Source organism: Callithrix jacchus, chromosome 15, assembly GCF_049354715.1.
Source record: "Callithrix jacchus isolate 240 chromosome 15, calJac240_pri, whole genome shotgun sequence".
Taxonomy (NCBI): domain Eukaryota; kingdom Metazoa; phylum Chordata; class Mammalia; order Primates; family Cebidae; genus Callithrix; species Callithrix jacchus.
In genome coordinates, this window is record NC_133516.1 from 25208491 (window position 1) to 25234446 (window position 25956).

The following is a 25956-nucleotide window of genomic DNA, read 5'->3' on the forward strand; positions in this document are numbered from 1 at the left end:
ACGGCAGTCGCCGCCTCGTGTCGGGAGTTGTCGCATCCTCGTCCGCTTCTCTGCGCTATGTCGGGTGGCCTCCTGAAGGCGCTGCGCAGCGACTCCTACGTGGAGCTGAGCCAGTACCGGGACCAGCACTTCCGGGTGAGGGAGGCCCGGCCGCGAGAGGGGAAGGCCCTGGGCCAGAACGCTGAGAAACGGTTTGCTCTTGTCTCGTGTTGCATCCCATTATGCTGGAGTCCCCAAACGCCAAGTGGGGCCTCGGTGCCTGCTGGGGAGGCAGGGAATGGGTGCTGCAAGGGCGTTTGGATATCGATGAAGCCACTTTCTCTGGAAGATTGAGAATTTGAGGCTCGCTTTCCCGTTCCCTAGCAGGCACTCCCGGTACCCCGGCCAGCGCCGAGAGGTTTGAGTGGTAGTAGTAGTGGCTCCCGTTTCCACGGTTTGCCTCGGGAAGGTGACTACGTAACAAGGGGGAGGGGTGTCCTAACTCCCTGAGTCTGTAGAGGCGCCTTCCTGATGCAGACACGGGGCTTTTTACTTTGTTTTTTAAATCAGCGAAGCAGTGCCTTTCCGCGATTCGGGCCCCCTCACTGGGAGGGTGGTCCTACGGAAACTGTACGCGGTGCGTGGGAGACACGAGTGGAGTCCTCACTCCGCCCTCGGGGAACCTTCGGAGTAGGAGGTGGACCCGTCAAGCTGGGCACGTTGAGGGTGTAAAGATGGGAGAGTTGCTGCATTTCAGAAGAGGGAAATTTTTAGTCCCAACTATATCGAATACTGTATCACTATATTTTGTGAAAAAGGGGGAGGCTGCAGATATTCAGAGTAGGCTTTTCAGTATCAACAAAGGCAGGGATGGAATACGGTTGGGGCTAGCGGGACTCTTTAACCCAGTTATTTAGTAAATGTTTATTGAGTGCTGTTGCTAAAGCCTTGTACTAAACCCTAGAGGGAGAGGGAAGACAGATTTTTGCACTCGACGAGCTCATAATTCCCCGTAGTATGGATTATAAATGGAGGGAAGTAATCAGAATCTAAGCAGAAGTGAGTTAAGACAGAAGTAGTGAAGATTCAGAAAAGCGGGGGGAATCCCCATGTGACTGGGAAATGAAGGGCTGTACATAGCAGAGGGTAGGTGTGGAGAATGTGTGAAATGTGTTACTAAAGTAGGGAAAAGGAAATTTTGTTTGACAGCAAATTGGGGAAGCTCTTAAATTTATTCAGCCGAGCATGGTGGCTCACGCCTGTAATCCCAGAACTTGGGGAGTCAGAGGTGGCCAGATCATGACGTCAACAGATCGAGATCATCCTGGCCAACATGATGAAACCCCGTCTCTACTCAAAATACAAAAAATTAGCTGGGCGTGGTGGGGCGCGCCTGTAGTCCCAGCTACTCCGGAGGCTGAAAGGAGAATGCTTGAACCCAGGAGGCGGAGGTTGCAGTGACCTGAGATCGCGCCACTGCACTCCAGCTTGGGCAACACAGCGAGACTCCATCTCAAAAAAAAAAAATTTTTAAGGACGGGCACGACACGGTGGCGCACACGTGTAATCCCAGCACTTTGGGAGGCCAGGACAGGTGGATAACGAGGTCAGGAGTTCAAGACCAGCCCGGCCAAGATGGTGAAACCCCATCTCTACTAAAAATACAAAAATTAGCTGGGCATGGTGGCGGTTGCCTGTAATCCTGGCTACTTGGGAGGCTGGGGCAGGAGAGTCGCTTGGAACCCAGAAGGCGGTTGCAGTGAGTTGAGATCATGCCACTGCACTCCAGCCTGGGTGACAGAATGAGACTATGTCTTAAAATGATTTATTATTATTTATGCATTCCAGCCTGGGCGACAGAGTGAGAGTATGTCTCAAATAAAACAAGACTTATTTATTTTTTGAGACAGAGACTAGCTCTATTGCTTCGGCTGAAGTGCAGTGGCACAATCACGATTCTGCAGCCTCAGCATCCTAAGCCCAAGTGATCCTCCCACCTCAGCCTCTGGAGAAGCTGGGACCACAGGTTCGCACCACTACATATGGCTTTTTGTAGAGACAGGTCTCCCTGCAGTGTTCAGGCTAGTCTCAAACTCGGGGACTCAAGCAATCTACCTGCCTGGGCTTCCCAAAGTGTTGGGATTACAGATATGAACCACTGATCCCGGCTGGTCAGGTTTTTAGATGCTTTAGTGCCAGGCATGATTTGCACTTCTACCACTTTTACAGCTATTACTTCAGACAATTCCACATCCTAACCATTTTTAACTTCAATGTAAAATGAAAACTGAAAACTTTTGACTTTGTCTATTATTCATCTCTTCAGTCTAAAACCTAGAGCTTTATTTAGATAATAATACCATACTGTCATGTGGAATTTCTAGCATTCTGTGAATGGAATCCATATTCATATAGTTAAGTACTTGTACCGTAGTTATCTTAAACTGTAGGCTATTTATTTGGACCTTACTTATGTGTGAGGAAAGTAGAAAAAGAAGATGCCCCATCCATGTTAACAAATCAGTGACAGCAGTAAAATGACAGGAATTTACTTTGTCTAATGTCTCATAGTTCTAGAAACCTCATTTTAACATAGAATGACTATTGTTCTGTGGATTTTTTTTTTTTTTTTTTTGAGATGGAGTTTTGCTTCTGAGGCCCAGGCTGGAGTGCAATGGCGCCATCTCGGCTCATTGCAGCCTCCACCTCCCAGGTTTAAGCAATTCTCCTGCCTCAGCCTCCCAAGTAGCTGGGATTACAGGTGCCCACCACCATGCCCAGCTAATTTTTTTTGTATTTTTAGTAGAGATGGGGCATCACCATGTTGGCCAGGCTGGTCTTGAAGTCCTGACCTCAGGCAATCCACCCTCCTCCACCTCCCAAAGTACTGGGATTACAGATGTGAGCCACCGTGCCCGACCTCGATGAGCCATTTTGGATCCAGGGATTTGTCAGTTGTGCTGGTTGAAGCCCAGTTATATTCTTGTCTCTGGCTTCATCCTTTCATCCCAATTTGGAAGCCCAGTAGGAAAATGAGATGTTTTGGTTTTTTTTTACTGATCACTACATTTTTTCCTAAACTCAGAAAAATATATGAGCATGTAAAGCATCCACGTTATTGCTTTGAACAGTTTCTATAGGTGCATTAAAAGAGGAACTCTATCTGAAAATCCACTTACTTTTCACTGTAGAGGATAAAAGGGCCCTTTCTCATATATTAGGTCAAGGTCCAGAGTTTAAACTTGGGTTTAAAGGATGCAGTGCTGAGGATATGGTGTGTACATGGAAAAGGCAAGCCACTTGTGAGAGTCTGGTGTAGAAGTTATTTTGTTGTTTGCGGTGTAACTTTTGAGACTGTCTCTCTATTAAGAGTCTGGATTTTCCATAAGTGCTTCACAGATTATGTGAACAATCCCCCCTTTTTTTGGGCAAGGGATTTGTGGTAGATTGGGATGAGAGAATTTGATTTCCAAATCAGAATTAATGAATATTTTTTACCATGCTTAGAAATACTATTTAAGCAAGGCTCTTAAGTTGCTTAACTTTTGTTTCTATTTGAAATTCTAGGGTGACAATGAAGAACAAGAAAAATTACTCAAGAAAAGCTGTACGTTATATGTTGGAAATCTTTCTTTTTACACAACTGAAGAACAAATCTATGAACTCTTCAGCAAAAGTGGTGACATAAAGAAAATCATTATGGGTCTGGATAAAATGAAGAAAACAGCATGTGGATTCTGTTTTGTGGAGTATCCTTCCTGTGTTTAATGTAGCTGTTGAACCAGAGTAGAGCTGAGAGTGGTTGGTTGCCTGTTTGAAAAAAAAAAAAAAAAAAAAGTGAGGCTGTTGGTTCATAAGCATCCCTGCACTTGTTCCTACGTTTTCCTTCGTCTCCCTTCTGCCTTCTGTCATATTTATCTCTGCTCTTATACTATGAAAGCTGCTACTCTTTACATTCTCTTGAAATTCATGCTTTATGGTTAAGAAAAAGTTTTTCAAGAATATTTGCCCTTCATCTAAAAAAAATTCTAAAGAGCATAGTGAAAATATAAAAACCTTGTTCTGTTCTAAACACCTAATTCCCTTTCCTAGAAGCAGTCAGTTACCAGTTTCTTGGGTGTCTTTCAAAAAGTAATCCTGTGGGTGTGCAGTAGTGTATTTCATGTGCTGGTTTTCTTTTTAAATAAATTTTTTTATTGTTCCATTTCAGCACACGTAGGTCTGTTTTAAAGACAGCTGTATAGCTGGGTTTGATGGCTCACATTTGTAGTGCTAGCTACTCAGAAAGCTGAGGTAGACCCAGGATCACTTGAGCCCAAGAGTTCAAGGCTGCAGTGAGTTGTGATGGTGTTCCAGCCTGGGTGACAGGGCAAAACCCCATTTTTAAAGAAAAAAAATTTTGAAGGAAAATAGCTGTATAGTATTTCATTATGTAGATGTATATGAGTTGACTGTATAGGTAAAAACCAAAACTTTATTTACTTGTGATCATTTCATTCATTACTTTACTCACACTCTTTAAATATTGGACCTCCTGGATTTATCCTATGTTCTTTTTACTATATTTTATGCTTTGTTCATTCAGTTTAATATTCTGAGAAGTTTTGCAGACACAATCTAATGTTTCTGTTGAATTTTTTTCTGTGCCCTGATTTTATGTTTGTTTTGGTTGAAAATTTTCCTTAAGTGTCTGGTAATCCCTGGATTTCTGTTCATAATTAAGAACGCTGATTCACTGGACCTAGGCAGGGCTTCTCTCCCAGATGCTGGGTTGCCTTGGGGATATGCGGGTTTCCCAAATGCTAGAATGAAAAGAGATTTTATTTTGGCCTGCTAACATCAAAGCCACTAGTTCCTCCAGATGGTTTATTGAGAACACTATTGTCTTAATTGTCTGGGATTAAAAGTCTTCCTGCTTGCAGGTCTTCCCAGATAGACAATTAAATGGAGATCTCTGATTAAGTAGGTTTGGGAACTACTACCTTCTTGATACCTCGAGTCTTTCCTTCAGTGAAATGCAGTGCGATTCCATGTGCACTGTGACCTCTTTATTAAGGCTGCTCTGGAATATGTAGCACCTAACTTGAACATATAGCATTTGTTTCTTGGATAAAAAGTGTACAGTGGTCTAAACCTGCACTGAATGTATTTTATATTTTGCAAACCAAAATACGGAGATGATGAGACCAAAAATTATCAACAGGAATGTCCAGGAAATAATGATCAGTGTAGCCGTGGGTAAGTGTCACATTTGACCATGTGCTTCTAGACCAATTGCAAACAGGCCTGTGCAAGCTGAATTACTGTCTTTGCACTACCGCTGCTTGGATTAGCTCTTAAACTTTTTAACAACTCAGCTTCATTTACATGTTGTCTCCCATTTCCAAAAATGCTTGGGAAAATGCTAGTGTTCCTTAACACTTAAGATATTACTCACGAGCAGATGCAGAAAATGCCATGCGGTACATAAATGGAACTCGTCTAGATGACCGAATCATTCGCACAGACTGGGATGCAGGCTTTAAGGAGGGCAGGCAGTATGGCCGCGGGCGATCTGGGGGCCAGGTATGCAAGAAGGGTCTCTGGGCTCAGCCACTGCCTGGGATTCCAGTCACAATGACAGGTGTTTTGGCAATTTGTATTTACTCTTTTATAAATAACTTAGTGTCTATAATCTTGGCTTGAAGTGGATGTAAAAACACCCAGTGGTTTGGGTAAATTGATTTTTTTAAACCCTGTACATTTCTAACAAGCATCCATTCTTGAATTTTGCTAGGGGCTGGATATGTTCCACCTGCAGGAATATCTATAAGGAAAGCAAAATGCACTGAAATGAGTTGAAGTGCATATGTCCTGCTTGAAATGTTCACATTTGGGCATCTGAACAGGTTTCACTGACATGTTTGTGGGAGGTGTACTTTTTACCATTCTTCTCTATACTGTAACTCTGTTCTTTTGATTAAAGGTACGGGATGAGTATCGGCAGGACTATGATGCTGGGAGAGGCGGCTATGGAAAACTGGCACAGAACCAGTGAGTGGTGAGAGCTCCATCAGTGAAAAACACTCCTTTGGCCTAATTTGTTGAAGAACATAACTTAAAATCTGCATACAAGACCATTTTTACCAAGCTTTGATCAGTGTCTTTACTGAGCTGAAAGCCTCTTCTTGATTTTCCTCTGAAAGTTATTAAAGGACAGAAAAGGCCTTTAATTCTTGTCTGAGAATCTTGGCCATGTGTCAGATTATCAGAACAATTTTGTTACCAGGTCAGAAACTGTTCTTTTGACAACAGACTGGATCTATAATGCTGATTAGTCTTTAGCCAAACCACTATACTTCTTTTAGGAAGATGAGTAACCATTTAAAACATTTGTTTTTACTATATTGAGTGTTAAGTAGGTTTGTGATCTACATCGGGGCCTGGAATTATTTTTTTAATTTTAAGTTTGCATGAGATAATGCCTAGTAAATGGAGGTGGGGCCAGGCATGGTGGCTCACACCTGTAATCCCAACACTTTAGGAGGCTGAAAGGAAGGATAGCTGAGGCCAGGAGTTGAGACCAGACTTGGCAACATAGCAAGATACCCTTCTCTACAAACAAAGCAAAACATAAAACAACAAATGGAGTTGTGCTACGTTGTATGGCTTTGCACTAAATTAGGAACAGGTATTTGACAACTGAATTTGTTTTTGATGAATGTTAATCTCTAAAGGCAAGCTTAGAGAACAAGGACCTTCCTAAATAGTTGGTGCAAAAGCAGTCTACACAGGACAGCCCTGCTTCCATGCTTTACACATCAGGAAATGAGGCCAGAACTTGAGTATTTACTGACACAATTTTTCAAAGATGTCAATGTTATACCTAAAGCTAAAAAGCAAGGGTTTGTCATAGAACCTCTAAATAATTTCAGGGTTAGGGGAGACATTGTCAGTAGGAAATGGGATAAAATATCAAATGACAGTGAAAACACTGCTTTGACATGAGGACCATCAAATTTACTCTTCATTTTCAGTGATGTTAGGAATGGAGTGGGTTTAAAAAAGGATGTTGAAGTTAGAATGTTTAATAGAAACAATCACAGAAGGTTCCTGTAGGAGATGCTGCTTTTAGCCGTTTCTCATGGTGAAGTCTGTTTTTTTTTTTCCCTCAAATTGTACTTAATGAGGCTCAAACCTTCATGGTGAGCTGATGGTCTCTACAGAGAAGGGGGGAATCTAAGGAATTTATTTTGTATTTGTAAGGCAAGAGGTGATTTTTCTCTAATACATGTGAGTTATTTTTCACTTAAAACTGTTAGTCTAGTATAATTTTCCCCGATATGAAAAAATGTGAATTTTTTTCACTCAGCAACAGAGTACTTTCTAACTTCCAGTAGTTTGTGAAAGCTGGGGCTGAAGTACCTTAGTGTGAACGTCTCTCATGTTACAGTGAGTGCAGAAACCTGAAAGTGCTTAGGAAGAAACTCTGCAAACATTTAAAAACTGTTCATTTAAAAAATTTGTTTATACTGTAGTTTAAGCTAATGTATTTTATATTCTTTTGTAGTAAAAAACACATTATTTCTACAGGAGACAGTGGTTTTATTTGAATTGCCTTCTATATAACAGGTTTCAATAAAGTTGGACAAACTTACCGTTGTCACTTCCCGTTTCCTGCCTTATAAAGAGGAATGTGTTCTGGAACTCCTGTACTCTGGACTACACATGAATGAGTTCTAGGGGGATTCTATGAATAATGTGGAAATTTGCATGTCCACTTTGTTGGACAGTTGGAAATAAATGGCTGCATGTGAAGAGAGAACACTGATGATGTTGTGAAAGTGATAAAATAGGTATCAGGCAACCTCTACTGATGGTAGAATAGCTTAGGTTTCCAGAAAACATACTCTGGATGATTGCAGGGGAAGGGAAATTGGGGCTGAATTAAGAGGATCTAATGTTTCTTGGGCTTGAGAACACTAAATATGAGTTTCTACTGCACCACTCTTTTCTGTTTCTCATGGATAGCATCTGACTTATTTCTCACTTTAATCAGAGAAAGTGAAAATTCAAACATGTACACTAAGATTAGGGAACCACAATTAATATAGGTAGTGAAGTATGAGAATTAAACCTTCAATTTCTCAGTCAAGCTAACCTGATTTTAAATGCTCAGTAGCCACATATGGCTAGTGACTACTGTTGTAGACGAAAATACGGAACAAGATGGCGCTGTTGCTTTCAGGGTAAGCTGGTTAGGGCCTGCCTGCACTGCTCACTGTTCTTAAATGACCCTTGTCACGACTGGAATGTCATAAGAAAAAAATTACCAAACAGTACATGTTTTTCAACACAAGAGAACACAAGTTTATAAAGGCATTTAGTTTATTTTTCAAAAAAATATTTTGCTAGAAGGGTTGAGTACTGCAATTTCTTATGATGATAATCTTTTTAAATAAATTTTTTCTGACCAACAACCAGTTAAGTGAACAGCCTGTCAAGGTCTGCTTTTGTAACACCCAAATGCAATGAGCACTTCTCTGATGGTATTCCCTGGGTCGTCTTAATTATCTACAGGCCAGGAGGCAGAGCCTAGCACATAACAAAAGTATGTGCTTTATAACTGCTGATTTAATTCCGTTTCTTAACTAAGCAAAGCAAGAAATCAGTATCTCTATTTCACACTATTAATAGACTGTCTTGCCCAAAGAGTCTGACCTGCCCAGACCCCCCAATTACTTCTAACCCAGGGAAGCAGTAAACTCTAACTGCAGAGAAAAAGGGCAGCTAAGATGAGACCAGTGCTGGCTGAGTCCCAGTTAGGTCTGTTACTGTTTTCTTCCAACTATAAATCCAGGATGACAGTGTTACTCAGATCCAGTGCTAGGTAGAAAAGAGAATGCAAAGCCAAAAACAGTTTGGGGATTATTGGCAGCAACTTCTTTTCCCCTTCTCAGGGGGCCAACAGAAAGTTGGTTAGGATTCTTGAGAGAACTTAACTAAAAGTTGAATTAAATCTATATTCATTGCTATGGATTTAACAAAAGGAAAGACTGCTGTAAAGAAGTAACTACAGCCTGGTATGTTTGCTGAGGAGAGTACTGGGCAGCTTGCTGAAGGCTCATCAAAAGTAGCTTTTAGTTAACACAAGGCCTGCACTCAACCTCAAAAGCATTAGGTCTAGGCTGGGCACAGTGGCTCACACTTGTAATCCCAGCACTTTGGGAGGTAAGGCAGGTGGATCACCTGAGGTCAGGAATTTGAGACCAGCCTGACCAACATGGTGAAACCCTGTCTCTACTAAAAATACAAAAATTAGCTGGGCATGATAGTGTGTGTCTGTAGTCCCAGCTACTCGGGAGGCTGAGGCAGGAGAACTGCTTGAACCCAGGAGACCGAGGTTGTAGTGAGCTGAGATTGTGCCACTGCACTCCAGCCTGGGCAATAGAGTGAGACTCTTGTCTCAAAAAAAAAAAAAAAAAGGTATAAGGTCTGCCTACCTCGTGGGCACCCAAACAGTTCAGTGCCAAACTAGTACCAGTAAAACCACATCTGCCTCTTTCACCAACAGTCCAGAATGTGTTTCAAAAATACCTTTATTAACCAAGGAAGCAATTACTGTAAACATCAGAAAAAAAGGACATTCTGATCTAGGACTTAAGTTAAACAGAGGTTTATACCTAATTTAGAGATCAAGATCATGCCACTGCACTCCAGCCTGGGTGACAGCGAGACTCTGTCTCAAAAAAAAAAAAAACAGGGAAAAAAGACCAAACTCAACATTTAGTCTAAGCCACGCTGGCGGCACACCTCAAGATGCCCTATGAAGCATTAAGCTGGAAGTGAGAGTCACTGGACTTGGACAGCTCACATTTTGCAGACTGGAGGAAACAGCAGCTCATGCTCTGGGTGTTGATTTTCTTACAGGAACAATTCTGTCTCTTCTGCATGCCAGGTTCTGTCAATGAAGAACTGAAATACTTCCTCATTCAGAAGCACAAGACATTGTGAATCAATGGCCCAGTGACTGGCTACTTTGTATACTGCACCCCCACCAAAAAGAATTAGAGGCAAATTTCTGGCATATGTTTTGAAAAATCTCATGTTTGCATAATTATGTTTGAAAAACTCATGAAAAGCTCTTCCTCACCTTAAACTGTCATTTTTCCTAACGCTGACAGAACCCCACCTATAACAGCATAAAGTGCCTCTACTTTCAGTCTTTGTAACAACTTGAAACACAGTAAGAAACACTGACCTGGTTTTAAATTAAGGATTTTGAGTCTGGAGGACTCAGGAGAGAAAAGTGCTGGGGCTGCTTCCCAGTGTCACCCCTGGTGTTGGGAACCCTGCATGTAAACATGGTCTGACTCAGTCCTCAATTGCTGGCATCAGCCTTCTCAGCCATGTGAAATTAAACAATTTAGCTTTTTCAACATCCCAAACCTACCCAGGCATAAATTTGAGTATCTTCTGCCATTTACTTGGTGTTTTTCTATTCAAACTTCTGAGTTTCTCATACATACACTGGTTGTTTTTCCTCCCCAGATTCAGAAAAGATAATTGGGTAGGTTTAACATACGGCTTTCCCTTCCAATGTCACAAAGGGCTGGATTAAAGATGTAAGGTGTATGACATTAATCCTAATGCAGCTAAATGTATGGACAAGGCCATTTAGACCTTCCTTCAGAAGACGACCAAAAGAAGGAGAAAAAACAACTGCGCCAGTGTCAGCATTCGTCATGCAGAAGCCAGATGTGCCCTGCATGTTACTGAGATCACTAAAGGGACAGGAGAAAAAAACCTGAAGCAGTTGCTGCACTCCCATGGGAGTAAGTTGCCTTTGCTACCTTCCCTCTTCTCTCCAGCCACTTGCAAAAGATTAAAGTCAGTCAGTCTTCAATTTTGAATGTTTAAATTTCAGATACCCTTGAAAATAGAAATAGATTTGGTAAACCTTAACTTCTTTCGATTGGGAGGCAACACAGGGAAATGACAACTTATAATTTACTCCTAGCTGCATTCTTACTTGTTTTACTAGGTTTGATGGGATAAGAGTTTTTGAACAGGTCAAAACTAGAAAAATCCAGGGAATTCACTATCCCAGCAAAAGCCTTTATAAGATGTATACCATGTATTATAATTCTTAAAATCACGACTGAAATCTGTCATTTTTACTGGCCCCCGAAGTTGCTGTCTTTTTCTCACACCTTAATTTACTCTTCCCAAAGGAGGCACTGTGCTTACAAGTGTGCCTCCTGAAACAGAACACACCAGTCAGTTTACGACCACTTCCATCTCACCCTTCGAAAGGAATGAATTGCACTCTCCAAGACTCACTTGGAGAGGGAAGTCAGTGAAAGGTGCCACTGGTAAAAGCAAAACAGGACTGGATTTGTCAAAACCACTCCTAGCTACCCTTAATGCCCCAGGGAACACTTACTATTCTCAGAGTTATGTTGTATCAAAAACATCTTGCATTTTTAGGTTCTGGGAATAAATTGGAAACCTGTATTCAGTTCACATCTAACTAAGTTTCAAAAGCTGCACCAAATCTACTAAGCTTTTTTTTTTAATACTCTTCACTGCATGCTCTGTCTATATGCATGCGTTTGAATAATAAATATTAAATATGGGGGACGCACGGAATCCATAAAATTAAAAATGAAACCAAACTGAACATTAAACAATAGTACATGGTAGCTGGAGAAAGAATAAGGGCAAAAAATAAATTTGAGGTAACAATAGTGGCCCAACACCACTGATCTGAAATATCTGTAAAAATTCAACTAAGTGTTTGGAGATTCAAGTAACAAACCATCTGCTCCAACTTGGTCAGACTTCCCAGAGTCCCTGCTGAGTTTCAGTCCATGAGCCGGCACTCACATAGCTCCTTGTAAATCCTCTTCCGCACTCGGGGCATGTCTTCTTGTGAAAACTGGAAAGGCTGCTCTAAGGCGAGGCACTTGCAGTACTGCAAAGGTCCCAGAAATACTTAAGTGGCACTTGGAGCTGTGTGCCAGCCCGTTATATTTTACTAAATGCAGACCTAATAGGGTCTAAGGCAGAAGTCCCCAACCTTTTTGGCACCTGGGACTGGTTTCATGGAAGGCAATTTTTCCACAGACTGGTGGGGGTGAGGGGAGGAAGTTGGTTTCAGGATGAATTATCAGGTATTAGATTCTCATAAGGAACATACAACCTAGATCCCTTGCATACGCAGTTCACAATAGGGTTCATGCTCCTATGATAACCTAATGTAGATGGTATATGTCCGTGGCCCAGGGGTTGGGGACCCCTGATGTAAGCATTTTCATGTCTGTTTAAACTACTGTAAAAACACATTGTTTTCAACATTTGCCCAAATTACAGTCAACTGAACAAGTTAGTATATGGCTTGGGACCACCTCTCCCTCCTTACCCAACATTGTGAAAAGCAGTAACTGATGAAAAGGCCTAAATTCCTCCCAAAGTGCAACCTGCTGAAAGTGCAGCTAGATCTATCATGGCCCTTAAGTGGGAACTTGAATTTGCTTACAAAACCTCAAACATGTATGAGGTATACAAATGAATCTGTCTTCCAAGGTCTTTGCAAATATCTAAATTCATGTATATATTCTGTAATTTCCTTCACATATATAAAACTGAACTTCTTCCATAGCCCTTTTTGATCTCTAAGGAGATCTACAGCATGAGATGGCAGTTTTTCAATGTGGATCATATTTAAAATTTAATCACTCTGTGTCAAAGACCTGCAGATTGCTTACCAATGGTTTTTTTAAAATTCTGCAGGCACCAATGGTTATGATATAGACAAATTCAAGTCAGTCTCCAATGTGGTCTACTAATAACCTCCAATGAGACATGGATGATACCCACAGGTCATTCTTGGACCCTGGAAGGTGGTTCTTCCTAATGATAACATCTGAAAATGCAGAAACTACTGCTCCTCAGCAATAAAGGGGAGGGAAGGTACTTTGTTGCTTGTACCTAGAATCATGTACACATACAGGAACTACCTTAACTCCCCTCTCAACCCAACAAACTCAATTCACACATTATAAATTCTGAAAAAACAGTATTTCTTTACCTGGAGCACAAAGACTCCACAGTCACTGTCATTTTTCTGTTGTGGAATACACTGAGGGGAAAAATAAAAGAGTCATTAAAATAAGATCAATTACTCCTCTTAAGATAAGAAAAACTCCTTTATGGAAAAATGTGCAAAAGATAGGAAACTTTTCTCTCTCCAGGACAACTGGTATATCCTCTGATATTTCAAGCATCTAATTTTATGGAGGCATCTGGCCACATAAAAAGAGCTATCAAGTGGCAATCACAATTATATTTTGTTTTACCTAAATATGAGAAATGGGAAATCAAATGTAAAAACCTACTTTAAAAACATGCATTTGGATCAGAGTTCTGCTATTAATTCAACGACAACAGAGGCAAAATGGAATTGTGGCTGGGAGGACACAGGCCTGGCCTCTGGATGCTAGGATGGTAACAACTCCGCTGAGCAGTCTTCACTTTCAATCTCACATCACACAACCCTGTCCTATTCTTTGAAAGAAATCATGAAGGTAAATAGTATGGTTTTGGTTTTTTGGGGTTTTGAGACAGGGTCTCATTCTGTTGCCCAAGCTGGAGTACAGTGGCGAAATCTCAGTCTCCTGAGTTCAAGCAATCCTCCTCAGCTTCCCAAGTAGCTGGGACTATGCCTGGCTAATTTTGTTTGTTTTGTAGAGATGAGTTCTCACTATATTGCCCAGGCTGGTCTTGAACTCCTAGACTCAAGCAATCCGCCCACCTTTGCCTCCCAAAGTGCTGGGATTACAGGCATGAGCCACTGTGCCCAGCCAACAGTATGTTTTTAAAATAACTGGTTACTGTATTCTTCCCAAAGTGGGAATACAGAAGATCCTGACTAAATTTAGAATACCTAGTTTTAGTCGAGTAAATTCGGTAAATTTACCAGTTCTGGTTTGAACCGGTATACTCGGTTATTGAAAACACAAAACTTAAGCTTAATTTTAAAATTCAGCATTGATTCAGTTTAGGGATGAACTAATAAATCTTGTCTCTTTGGGTTTGGGTTAAAGGTTTGTTTCAAGACCCTGCCTATAACATGTGTCAATGATCCAGATGGACCTGCGTTCAAGGACCTGACTATCAATAGTTTTGATGTCCTTTGGGGAAAATCACACCTGGGTTTCACTTTTCTCATCTAAAAAATAAAGATGATGTTTACCCCTAAATGTGCTGCCTACGTCCCAGGTTATATGGATCAAATGAGCTGACAACAATACAGCTCACGATAAATGGAAGACACTGGTATTTACAACAGGAATGAGCAGCTGTGCCTGGGCACTCTGCCCCACAGTTTGAATGTCATGGGCCAAATATGGTGCTGCATCCAGACTGTGCTGGGACTGAAGCTCTTGGGCTATTTACCCCACATGCCTGGCAAGTAGCCCAGTGCACTTTCCCCACTCAGTGGATCCAAATAGTCCTTTCAGCATTTCTCTGGGTCTATATGGGTCATCTGGAAATAAGAGCCATGACGCAAGAGGCAAGTGCCACCTAAAAAAACATTTTTTTTTTTCCCCAGAAGAGCAAATACATCATTAGCAACTGCCTCAGGGAGGAAATGACTGAAGTGATTTGCTCCCAGGAAGCACTGAGCAACTGAGCACCAGATGACGAACACTAAACTGAAGTTTATTCTCAGCTGCCTCCCTAGAGCCGCCAGGCTCTCCTTGGGAGCTCTATCACCAGTCTTCAAATGTTCCTAAAGGCACCCGCCCGTAGATAATTCCATCCCCTGGACATGCCTGGATTTCATTGTTATCACATACTTACCTTTGTAACAGCAGTCTGCCAACCCTGAAGAAATTCAGGTCTATTTTTTTCTCTGGCTTCAGTCAGCAAATACTTTCTTATATTCTGGTTAAAAAGAAACCACAACACAGATGCTGTGTTCCATCAGTTGTTGAAAAATGGAACATGCCCACAGCAGACAGAAGCAAAGGAAGAGGCTGTGGCCCCATAATTGGGCAGAGTATGCATTAAGAAGCTTGGAACAAACTTTTTTTAAGACATGGGATCTTGTTCTGTCACCCAGGCTGGAGTGCAATGGCATGGTCACAGCTCACTGCACCCTTGAACTCCTAGGCTCCAGAGATCCTCCTACCTCAGCCTTCCAAGTAGCTGGGACTACAAGTGCACACTACTGCTCCCAGCTAAAGCTGGAACTTTATTTCAGACTCTTCATTTTATATTGTTAAGGAGGACTCAGATCTTCTGTATTCAAGGTATGCACCAAGACTGGACACTGGCATTTGTTTAATCAGAACATTTTTTGAGATGGTTAGCTAGCCCTTCCTAGCAGTAAGTCAGCGTGCTGCATTTGAAACTTACATACTGGCAAGTCAAAAAGAAAGTCTTTATCATTGCCAATGCTCAACAGAGGAAAGGAACCCATTGCAGACATCATTAATAACTAAAACTAAATGAAAAACATTCCAGCCTTACATATTCTGATACACTCCTTATTTTTGAGGACTGCATTCATTTCTGGAAAGTTATACTAAAATTCATTCTGAATACTGAATATGGTCAAGTCCAGTTACAATATTTACCAAGATGAAGTCTGCTGGAGTTTCAAAATGTCCCCAAGGCCCTCAACCTCTGTGCGTATCTCTCTCCACATCAAGAGTGAAGTCAGAGGTTATGTGAATAACCCACTCCCATTCCACCCCCAACAAAAGGTGGACTGGGGCCAGATGTGGTGGCTCACACCTGTAACCCCAGCACTTTGGGAGGCCAAGGCAGGCAGAACACATGAGGTCAGGAGTTCAAGACCAGCCTGACCAACATAGCAAAACCCCATTTCTACTAAAAATACAAAAATTATCCAGGCGTGATGGTGTGCACCTGTAATCCCAGGTACTCTGGAGGCTGAGACATGAGAATCGCTTGAACCTGAGAGGCGCAGCCATGAGCCAAGACTGGGCTACTGCACTCTAGCCTTCCAGCCTGAGTGACAGAGACAGACTCTGACTCAAAAAAAAAAAAAAAAAAAAAGGTAGACTGGAAGCTACCTCTTCAGAAGAAAAAATACATGGTGAAAGCAAATACTTAACTAAGTATGAGAGCATGTTGCTCTTCTCCCTTTAAACAAGTTCTCAGAATAAGCAGTATATGTAAATTCCTTTTTTTTTTTTTTTCCTCACTCTGTCACCAGGCTGGAGTGCAGTGTTACAATCTTGGCTCACTGTAACCTCCACTTCCTAGATTCTAGTGTTCCTCCTGCCTTAGCCTCCCAAGTAGCTGGGACTACAGGTACCCAGCACCACACCTGGCTAATCTTTGTATTTTTAGTAGCGATGGGGTTTCACCATGTTGGCCAGGAATGGTCTTGATCTCTTGACCTCGTGATCCACCCACCTGGGCCTCCCAAAGTGCTGGATTACAGGCGTGAGCCACCACGCCCGGCCAGTATATGTAAATTCTTAAATACAATATAGGCAAAAAATATTTGTCCTTAAAAATGGTCACCTACACTCAAAATGTACTGAGCATCTATAATGGTTCAAGTACTGGGGATACTAGTGAATAAAGCTCTTGTAGTCTCTGCTGTCATGGAATTTATATATTTATGTGGTAACTGTTTAAAACATTTTTCATCAATTCTTTGGAAATATAGGCCCCTAACTCTTACTTAAGAGCCACTTCTACAACCCCCACATCCTCTTAAAACAAAAAACAGCTTGACCCCAACTGCCTGGATGACTGAACTGTACTTGGCTCTAAATTACTTCTAGCTATCACCAAAAAGGAGTCTGCTCTTAGGGTCTTTTTGCAAATGTGCAAAGTCATTAGGCCAATTACAATTTTTCTGAAAAGGAAAGAACTCTGCAGGAGGGCTTGGGAAAAAATTCAGAAGATGAATTTTTCAATGACTGTGCAGAATGTGACTTTGCAGGCCCTAATGATTCAGAATCGACTTAGAACCCAACTGCATGTTTTACAAACAAAATCCTGTTTAATCATCATTTACTCTATGAAGGCGAATGTCTGTCTGGACCCTACGTGACTCCCTAGTATCAGTGCCTGGCACAAAGCAAGAGGCACGGTAAATATTTCCTAGATAAAACGATTTTCCCGACACCTCTGCTGTCTTCTGCCTGTCAGAATCTGATTCTTAAAGGCACTGATATGGCTGCACTTTTGGTTATATCTTTGCAGGTTTTGTCTAGGAAAGAGACAATATAGACAGGCTCTGGTCGGTATGAGAATATGCTGGTTGAGAGACAGGCAAGGAATTAGGGGAAGGGAACTGGAAAAGAATGCTCAGACCTGGTATTGTACCAACTCTTCTGGGCTGGCGTAAAGAGAACTCGGCCCAGGAGGGTTCTTGTTTTCGAGGTTTTTTCTGGATTTTTTTGGAAATGAAAATGTGAATTCGGAAAACTTGATTTTCCTCATAATTTGCATTATATTTAATTTTTAAATTCAATATAAATTAAACAAATAATATAAGAAAATATTCTCCTTGTTAAAAAAAATTCCCAAAATAAGGCCAAAATATTCTCCTTGTAATTAAAATATCCCAAATAAGGCCAAATCCCCTTTGAATCCTACTTTTCTACAATTACCCAAAGGTAATAATCATTGATATAAAAAATGCTAAGATCCCATCTTTTTACTTACAAATATATATGTATATATGTGTCTACATATACACATGCATAGATTTGTATATATACACATATACATGTATTTTTTCTGTAAATGTATTATCCTGTGTCATTCCACAATTGGCTTTTTAAAACTCTATGCCTTGGACATCTTTCCATTTGAGGACTTGAAGGTCTACTATATTCTTTTTAACTGCTATGGTCAGTTTAGTAGTATGGGGATACTGTACCACAGTGTATTTAGCTATTCTCTTGATAGAGCTAAACTGAGATTGTTTCATTTTGCACTATTATAAATAATGCTGCCATGAACATCCTAGTACATGCCCCATCCTTGTATGCATATACAAGCATTTTTATGGATACCAAGAAATCAAACTGATATTCAACAGAATTTGCATCTTTTAATTTACAAAGCACTTAGAATTGATGAGAACTGCAGTGATCCAAAAGTGGCTGTATCAATGGATACACTCCACCAGAAAATACAAGAATGCCTATTTCCTTACGCTCAGATAAACACTTTAATAGCATCACTTTTTCTAACATAACAGGCAAAAAATGTAACTGATGTAGTTTTAATTTGCATTTCTTTTATTTCTGGTGAGGCTGAACATCTCTCCATGTGTTTTTAAATAATTATTTGTATTTTTCCTAAAATTTACTGAATTAGCCTTTGTCCATTTCAATTAGGTCCTTTTATCCTCCCCTTATTCATTTGTAGGGAGTTCTCTATGTATTCTGGATAATCATTGTCTGTTATTTACATCATAAACATTTTCTTCAAGTCTGCTGCTTGTCTTTTAACTTTATGATAGACATAAGTTTTAAATTATTAGGTGGTTAAATTTATCAAACTTTTGATAAATGTCTTTTCTTTGGTTCCATGTAAGAAGTCCTTCCCCACTCTATGAACATAGCATTTTCTGTATTTCATTCAAATACTTTTACAGTTTTGTGTTTTACATGTAGGTCTCTCTCTCCATCTACTCAGATTTCTTTAAAGTACTTAAATAAAGCTTTAAAAGTTTTCATCATAAATAATTTCCACATTTCTTGCTAGGGCATATTCCTGGGTTATTTATGTTTTGTTGCTTATAAATGGAACGTTATCTCCAGTTACATTTTCTAGCTGGTTCTTGATAGTGCAGGAAAATCCAGAAACCTACTAATTTTTCTTGATTTTGTATCCCACTATCGTGTTGAACTGTTATTAGCTGAACACTAATGTTTTGTCAATTGATTTTCTTAGGTTCTAATTTATTCTACAGGAGTTATTTTGAAGATACAAGCCAATTTTAGCTCTAAGATAATCCAAGAAAAACAATTTCTAACTACATTCAAGATGTAGTTTTAAGGGAAAAGCAGAGAATAACCAAGTAGAGTATCTCAGAGTGGGATCCAGATCTGAGACAGATCCTCTCCTCAGCGAGAATTCCTCTTCCAGTCCTTTTCTCAGCTAATATTTTAGAGGATTTTCATGAAATAAACTGTTTTGACTGCTGCTGTTCTATCTAGAGCTAAGATGCTATTTGGCCAATAATAAAATAAATAAATAAATAGGCAGTATATTAACTTACCTCTACACAAAACTTAAAATGAATGCCTTGGGAATCATAAAATGAAATAATTCGATTAGAGAGTGTCACAGTAATGAGAGACCAGTGGACTTCCAGATGAATAGGAATCAACAGAAGACTCTTTTTAAACAAATCCACCTGATCAAGAAAAGAGAAAGAAATGCAGCCATCACCACAGGCTATCCAAACCACCAAAAAACAGCAGCTTCCATTTGCTGACCTTTCACTTGCACAAGAGAAAAAAACTAGGAAGCAGTGAACCAGAATTGAACCCACGTCTTACTCTAAGTCCACACTTGTAACTACTAAGCTATATAATATACAACAATAATACAAAAATAAAGACATACAAAGTACAATTTTCTAGTTCATCTACTAAACCTGCGTGTCAACTGCCTGATACGATTTGGCTCCTTATTTTTATGCTTACCTCATTTTCTCATGTACATATTTAACCTGGATTCAACTCTTATACAAAGTACAATTTTCTAGTTAATCTACTAAACCTGTGTGTCAACTGCCTGATAGGATTTGGCTCCTTATTTTTATGCTTACCTCATTTTCTCATGTACATACTTAACCTGGATTCAACTCTTGTTTAGCAAGGAATCACAGTATTAGAAAACGGTAATAAGGGGCAAGGCATGGTGGCTCACACCTGTAATCCCAGAATGTTGGGAGACTGAGGCAGAAGGACTGCTTGAGCCCAGGAGTTTGAGACCAGTCTGGGCAACATAATGAGACTCTGTCTCTATAAAAAATAAAAAATCGCCAGGCACTGCGGCTCACACCTGTAATCTCAGCTTTTAGGGAGGCAGAGGCGGGAGGATAGCTTAAGCCCAGGAGGATAGCTTGAGCCCAGGAGTTCAAGACCTGCCTGGGCAATATAGCAAGACCCCATTATTTCATAAAAATAAAAAATATATAAAAAATAAAATATCAAGTGAGGCTCAGTGGCTCACACCTGTAATCCCAGCACTTTGGGAGGCCAAGGTGGGTGGATTGGAGCTCAAGAGTTCGAGACTAGCCTGGGTGACATGGTGAAACCCTGTCTCTACAAAAAAATACAAAATTTAGCTGGGCGTGGTGGTGTACACCTGTAGTTGCAGCTACTTGGTAGGCTGAGGTTGAAAGCATGGCTTGAGCCTGGGAGGTGGAGATTGCAGTGAGCCGAGATCATGCCACTGCACTCCAGCCTGGGTGACAGGGCCATACCTGGTCTCGAGGAAAAGAAGTAAAAATAAAAATAAAAAATAAAATCAGGTGCAGCGGCTCACTCCTGCAGTCCTAGCACTTGAGGAGGCCAAGGCGGGCAGATTGCCTGAGCTCAGGAGTTCGAGACCAGCCTGGGCAATATGGTGGACCCCGTCTCTACTAAAATACAAAAAATTAGCTAGGCATGGTGGCATGCACCTGTAGTTCCAGCTACTCAGGAAGCTGAGGTAGGAGAACTGCTTGAACCCAGGAGGCAGAGGTTGCAGTGAGCTGAGATCCCACCACTGCACTTCAGCCTGGGCAACAGAGTGGGACTCCATCTCAAAAAAAATTACAAATAATGCTGAGAAAAATTAAAGACCTAAATACATGCAAAAAGATATACCATGTTCATAGACTGAAAGGCTTAATATTATTAGACATCAGTTCTCCCCAAACTAATGTACAGATTAAACACAATCCCAATCATAATCCAGCATGCTTATTAAACAACAGAGTTTGACAAACTAATTTTAAAGTTTACATGAAAATATAAAGGACTTAGAGTTGCCAAAACAATCTGGAAAAACAACAAAGCTGGCAGACTCACAGTGATTTTGAGACACATTATGAAGATACAGTAATACAGTGTAGTGTTAACATAAAAAATAGACATCAGTGTAAGAGAACAGAAAGTCCAGAAGTAGACTTACACATATATGGTCAGTTGACTTTCTATAATGGTGTCAAAGCAATTAAATTGGAAAAGAAAAATATAGTAAGAAAAAAAAAATCTTGATCCCTCCCTACCTCACTTCTTATATACAAAATTCATTGAGATGCATCAGAGATGTAAATATAAAACTGGAAACTACAAAGCTATTAGAAGAAAACTCAGGAGGCAAATATATTTCAGACTGGACATAGAAAGCAGTATCTATAATTAAAAAAATATAGTAAATTAAATTTCATCAACATGGAAAACTTTCAGTCATCAAAAGAGTTAAGAAAACAGAGAAGCCACAGACTGAGAGAAAACAACAAAGCATAGATCTGACAAAGAACTTATATCCAGAACTACAACTCAATAATAAAAAGATAAACAACCCAATAAATGGCAAACAATATTAATAGAGACTTCACAAAATATGATACACAAATTTCAGTTTTGCAAGATGAAAGTTTTGGAGATTGGTTGCATAACGTTGTGAATATACTTAACACTACTGAACTGTACACTTAAAAATGTTTAAGAAAGTACATTTTATGTGTATTTTATATAATTTAATAAGTACTCGGCCAGGAGTGGTGGCTCACGCCTGTAATTCCAGCACTTTGGGAGGCTGAGGCAGGCAGATCACTTGAGGTCAGAAGTTTGAGACCAGTCTGGCCAACATGGTGAAAACCTTCTCTACTAAAAATACAAAAATGAGCCGGGTGTGGTGGCAGGTGCCTGTAGTTCCAGCTACTTGGAAAGCTGAGACAGGAGAATCGCCTGAACCCAGGAGGTAGAGATTGTAGTGAGCCGAGATCGTGCCACTGCACTCCAGCTTGGGCAACAGAGTGAGACTCTGTCTCAAAAAAAAAAAAAAAAAAGTACTCAGTACAGTCTTTTGCAGGAAGCACTTACCATGATAACATATGCAACAATACAATTTTTTAAAAGACACAAAAGGCCAAAGACAGAAAAAGCACATGAAAAGGTGCTCAATGTCATTAGTCACCAAGGAAATAAAAATTAAAATCACAATGAGACAATATTATATATATCCATTAAAATGGTAAAATTAAGAAGAGGCCAGGGATAGTGGCTCACATCTGTAATCCCAAAACTTTGGGAGGTTGAGGTGGGAGGATATAGTAATACAGTGTAGTGTTAGCATGAGAATGCAGACAAACTGAAAGTTGTATATTGTCTGATGTGAAGTCTCTGTTGAGGCCAAGAGATTGAGACCAGCTTGGGCAACAAAGCAAGACCCTTACTCTATTAAAAAAATAACAACAATAAAATTAACAAGAATGACAATACCAAATGTGAGGATACAGAACAAAGGAACTCTCACACATAAAATGCTGGTTGGATTATAAAACAGTGTATCACTTTGAAAAATGGTTTAAGTTTCTTGAAAAGTTAAACATGCACTCACCATATGATCTAGCAATCCCACTTCTAAGTATTTACCAGGAAACTGAAAATGTGTATCTACACACAGACTTATATACAAATGCTATAGAGAGCAAAATGGTACACAACACAAATATCCATCAGTCAGTGAATGGATGACAAAATGTGATCTATCTAAATAACAGGCCACTATTCAGCAACTAAAAGAAATACACTACTGACACATGCAGTAACACGGATGAACCTCAAAACCATTATGCTGAGTGAAAGAAACCAAACAAAATAGTATGAGGCATGATTCTACTTATATAATTCTAGAAAATGCAAAGTTATCTAGAGTGACAAAAAGCAGTAGCGGTTGCTGGGTTAGGGGCTGGGCCAAGAAGGGTTGTACAAAGGATTATGAGGACTCTTTTGGAGGTGACGGAACGGTCCTATAGCTGATTACTATTATGTAAATGGTAGTCATAGTAAGTCATGTAGTATACCAAGGTTTACAACCACTATTTTCCCTTTCTTGTACATTTTTTCACGTTCCCCGAAATTAACTGTCTTTACCTTTTGCTTAGCGTTCTCTGTACCTACTAACTGAAAACTCTCTTCTGGTTGCCTATATCTTTTTTTTTTGCGCTCATACACTTTAGAAATTGTATCAATATCACATTCTTGGAGCCTTTTTTTCTGCTCCCTTCAGGATTGGTGGCTCTCCAGACTTGAGGCACATTGTCATTCTGCAGCTATTTTTACTGTTATGTTTAGTACTCTCTTTGCCTGACCTTTGTTTTGGATCTCATTGATTGAATGCTATGTCTTCTTGCCAGAGTCTAGCTTCTCCTGTCACTCTGAGAAGGATGAGAGGTAAATATCTGGATAACTTACATCTCTGAAAACCTTTTTCTGTTAGTTTTACGCTAGTTTCAGTCTGTCATTTTGTGGCACTTTCTGGGAGACTGACTCAAAATTTTAAATGTTTTAAATTCTTGGCCTGGTGTGGTAGCTCACCCCTGTAATCTCAGCACTTTGGGAGGCCAAGGCAGGTGGATCACCTGAGGTCACGAGTTCGAAACTAGCCTGACCAATGTGGTGAAACCCTGTCTCTACTAAAAATACCAAAAATTAGCACACACTGCTGGATGTGGGCAGTATGCATCTGTAGTCCAGCTACTCGGGAGGCTGAAGACAGGAGAATTGCTTGAACCTAGATTGCACTACTGCACTTGAGCCTAGGAGACAGAGTGAGACTCCATCTCAAAACAAACAAACAAAAAAAACAGAAAAGAAAAAGCTTTTTCTTTTTTTTTTTTTTTAGATGGAGTCTCACTTTTGCTGCCCAGGCTGGAGTGCAATGGCGCGATTTCGGCTGTCTGCAGCCTCTGCCTCTCGGATTCAAGCGATTCTCCTGCCTCGGCCTCCTGAGTAGCTGGGATTACAAAAGCTCCCACGCTCAGCTAATATTTTTTAATTTTTTAGTTAAGATGGGATTTCACCATGTGGCCAGGCTGGTCTCAAACTCCTGACCTCAGGTGATCCACCCACCTCAGCCTCCCAAAGTGCTGGAATTACAGACGGGAGCCACCATGCCCAGTCAATGAGTTTTTTCATACATTATTTGGTCACATACATGTCTTCTTCTTCCTTTTTTTTTTTTTTTTCTGAGTCAAAGTCTCACTCTGTCACCCAGACTGGAGTACAGTAGTGTGATCTGAGCTCACTGCAACTCCACCTCCCAGGTTCAAGAAATTCTCCTGTCTCAGACTCCCAAATAGCTGGGACTACAGGCATAAATGTCTTCTTTTGAAAACATTTCAAAATTTCTGTTCATATCCTTTGCCCACTTTTTGATGGGGTTGTTTCCTTCTTGTAAATCTGTTTAAGTCCCTTGTAGGTTCTGGATATCACACCTTTGTCAGGTGGGTAGGTTGCAAAAAATTTCTCCCATTCTGTAGGTTGCCTGTTCACTCTAACGACAGTTTCTTTTGCTGTGCAGAAGCTCTTTAGTTTAATTAGATCCCTTTTGTCTATTTTGGCTTTTGTTGCCATTGCTTTTGGTGTTTTAGTCACGAAGTCTTTGTCCATGGTAATAATGCCTAGGTTTTCTTCTAGGATTTTTATGGTTTTGGGTTTTACATTTAAGTCTTTAATCCATCTTGAGTTAATTTTTGTGTAAGGAAGGGGTTCAGTTTCAGTTTTCTGCATATGGCTAGCCAGTTTTCCCAGCACCATTTATTAAATAGGGAATCCTTTCCCCATTGCTTTTGTCAGGTCTAAGATCACATGGTTGTAGATGTAAGGTGTTATTTCTGAGGTCTCTGTTCTGTTCCATCAGCAGCAGTCTGTTTTGGTACCAGTACCATGCTGTTTTGGCTACTCCAGCCTTGTAGTATAGTTTGAAGTCAGGTAATGTGACGCCTCTAGCTTTGGTCTTTTTGCTTAGGATTATCTTGGCTATATAGGCTTTTTTCTTCCGTATGAATTTTAGAGTAGTTTTTTTCTAATTTTGTGAAGAATGCCAGTGGTAGTTTGATGCAAATAGCATTGAATCTATAAATCACTTTGGGCAGTATGGCCATTTTCACAATATTGATTCTTCCTATTCATGAGGATGGAATATGTTTCCATTTGTTTGTGTCCTCTCTTATTTCCTTGAGCAGTGGTTTGTAGTTCTCCTTGAAGAGGTCCTTCACATCCCTTGTAAGTTGTATTCCTACATACTTCTCTTTGTAGCAATTGTGTATGGGGGTTCATTCATGATTTGGGTCTCTGCTTGTCCATTGCTGGTGTATAGGAACACTTGTGATTTTTGCACATTGATTTTGTATCCTGAGATTTTGCTGAAGTTGCTTATCAACTTGAGTTTTGGGGCTGAGACGATGGATTTTCTAAATATAGAATCATGCCATCTGCAAACAGAGACAATTTGACTTCCTCTCTTCCTATGTGAATACCTTTATTTCTTGCTCTTGCCTGATTGCCCTGGCCAGAACTTCCAATACTATGTTGAATAGAAGTGGTGGTGAGAGAGGGCATCCTTGTCTTGTGCCAGTTTTCAAAGTAAATGCTTCCAGCTTTTGCCCACTGACATTGGCTATGGGTTTGTCATAAACAGCTCTTATTATTTTGAGATATGTTCAATCAATATCTAGTTTATTGAGAGTTTTAAAATTAAGGGATGCTGAATTTTAACAAAGGTCTTTTCTGCATCTATTGAGATAATCATGTAGTTTTTGTCACTGGTTCTGTTTATGTGATGGATTGTTTACTGATTTGCCTATGTTGAACCAGGCTTGCATCCCAGGGATAAAGCCCACTTGATCGTGGTGGATAAGCTTTTTAATGTGCTGCTGATTCAGTTTGCCAGTATTTTATTGAGGACTTTTGCACTGATGTTCAT

At 40.3% G+C, this 25956-nt stretch overlaps 2 protein-coding genes across 10 annotated transcripts in view; one reads left to right on the top strand and one right to left on the bottom strand.

Annotated features, from left to right (window-relative positions):
* Positions 1-5: 5 nt before the first annotated feature.
* NCBP2 (nuclear cap binding protein subunit 2) lies at positions 6-7616 on the top strand. Of its 2 annotated transcripts, none has more exons than XM_078350584.1 (4): positions 6-191; positions 3547-3728; positions 5406-5544; positions 5945-7616. In XM_078350584.1, the coding sequence occupies exons 2-4, from the start codon at positions 3679-3681 to the stop codon at positions 6014-6016; spliced, it is 261 nt and encodes an 86-aa protein (XP_078206710.1). In that variant the 5' UTR covers positions 6-191; positions 3547-3678; the 3' UTR covers positions 6017-7616. The 2 variants fall into 2 exon arrangements, with proteins under 2 accessions (XP_078206710.1, XP_002758268.3); XM_002758222.7 differs by having other exon boundaries at positions 6-135.
* Positions 7617-8328: 712 nt separating this feature from the next.
* SENP5 (SUMO specific peptidase 5) overlaps positions 8329-25956 on the bottom strand; it is a 62573-nt gene continuing 44945 nt past the window's right edge. For 3 of the 8 annotated variants that reach the window (XM_002758224.5, XM_008981453.4, XM_035274966.3), the window contains 4 exons: positions 19247-19384; positions 14827-14910; positions 13052-13102; positions 8329-11935 (listed from right to left, as the gene is read on the bottom strand). In XM_002758224.5, the coding sequence (XP_002758270.1) occupies positions 11825-11935; positions 13052-13102; positions 14827-14910; positions 19247-19384 (384 nt within the window). In that variant the 3' untranslated portion in view covers positions 8329-11824. The remainder of the gene's footprint in view (positions 11936-13051; positions 13103-14826; positions 14911-19246; positions 19385-25956) is intronic. The other 5 variants (XM_035274969.3, XM_035274967.3, XM_078350582.1 and 2 more) reach the window with 2 other exon arrangements.

Coding starts and splice junctions, on each gene's coding strand:
- NCBP2 (XM_002758222.7), top strand. CDS start 58: ATGTCGGGTGGCCTCCTGAAGGCGCTGCGCAGCGACTCCTACGTGGAG. Junction 3,729..5,405: donor TGTGGATTCTGTTTTGTGGA/GTATCCTTCCTG, acceptor TTAACACTTAAG/ATATTACTCACGAGCAGATG. Junction 5,545..5,944: donor GCGGGCGATCTGGGGGCCAG/GTATGCAAGAAG, acceptor TTTTGATTAAAG/GTACGGGATGAGTATCGGCA.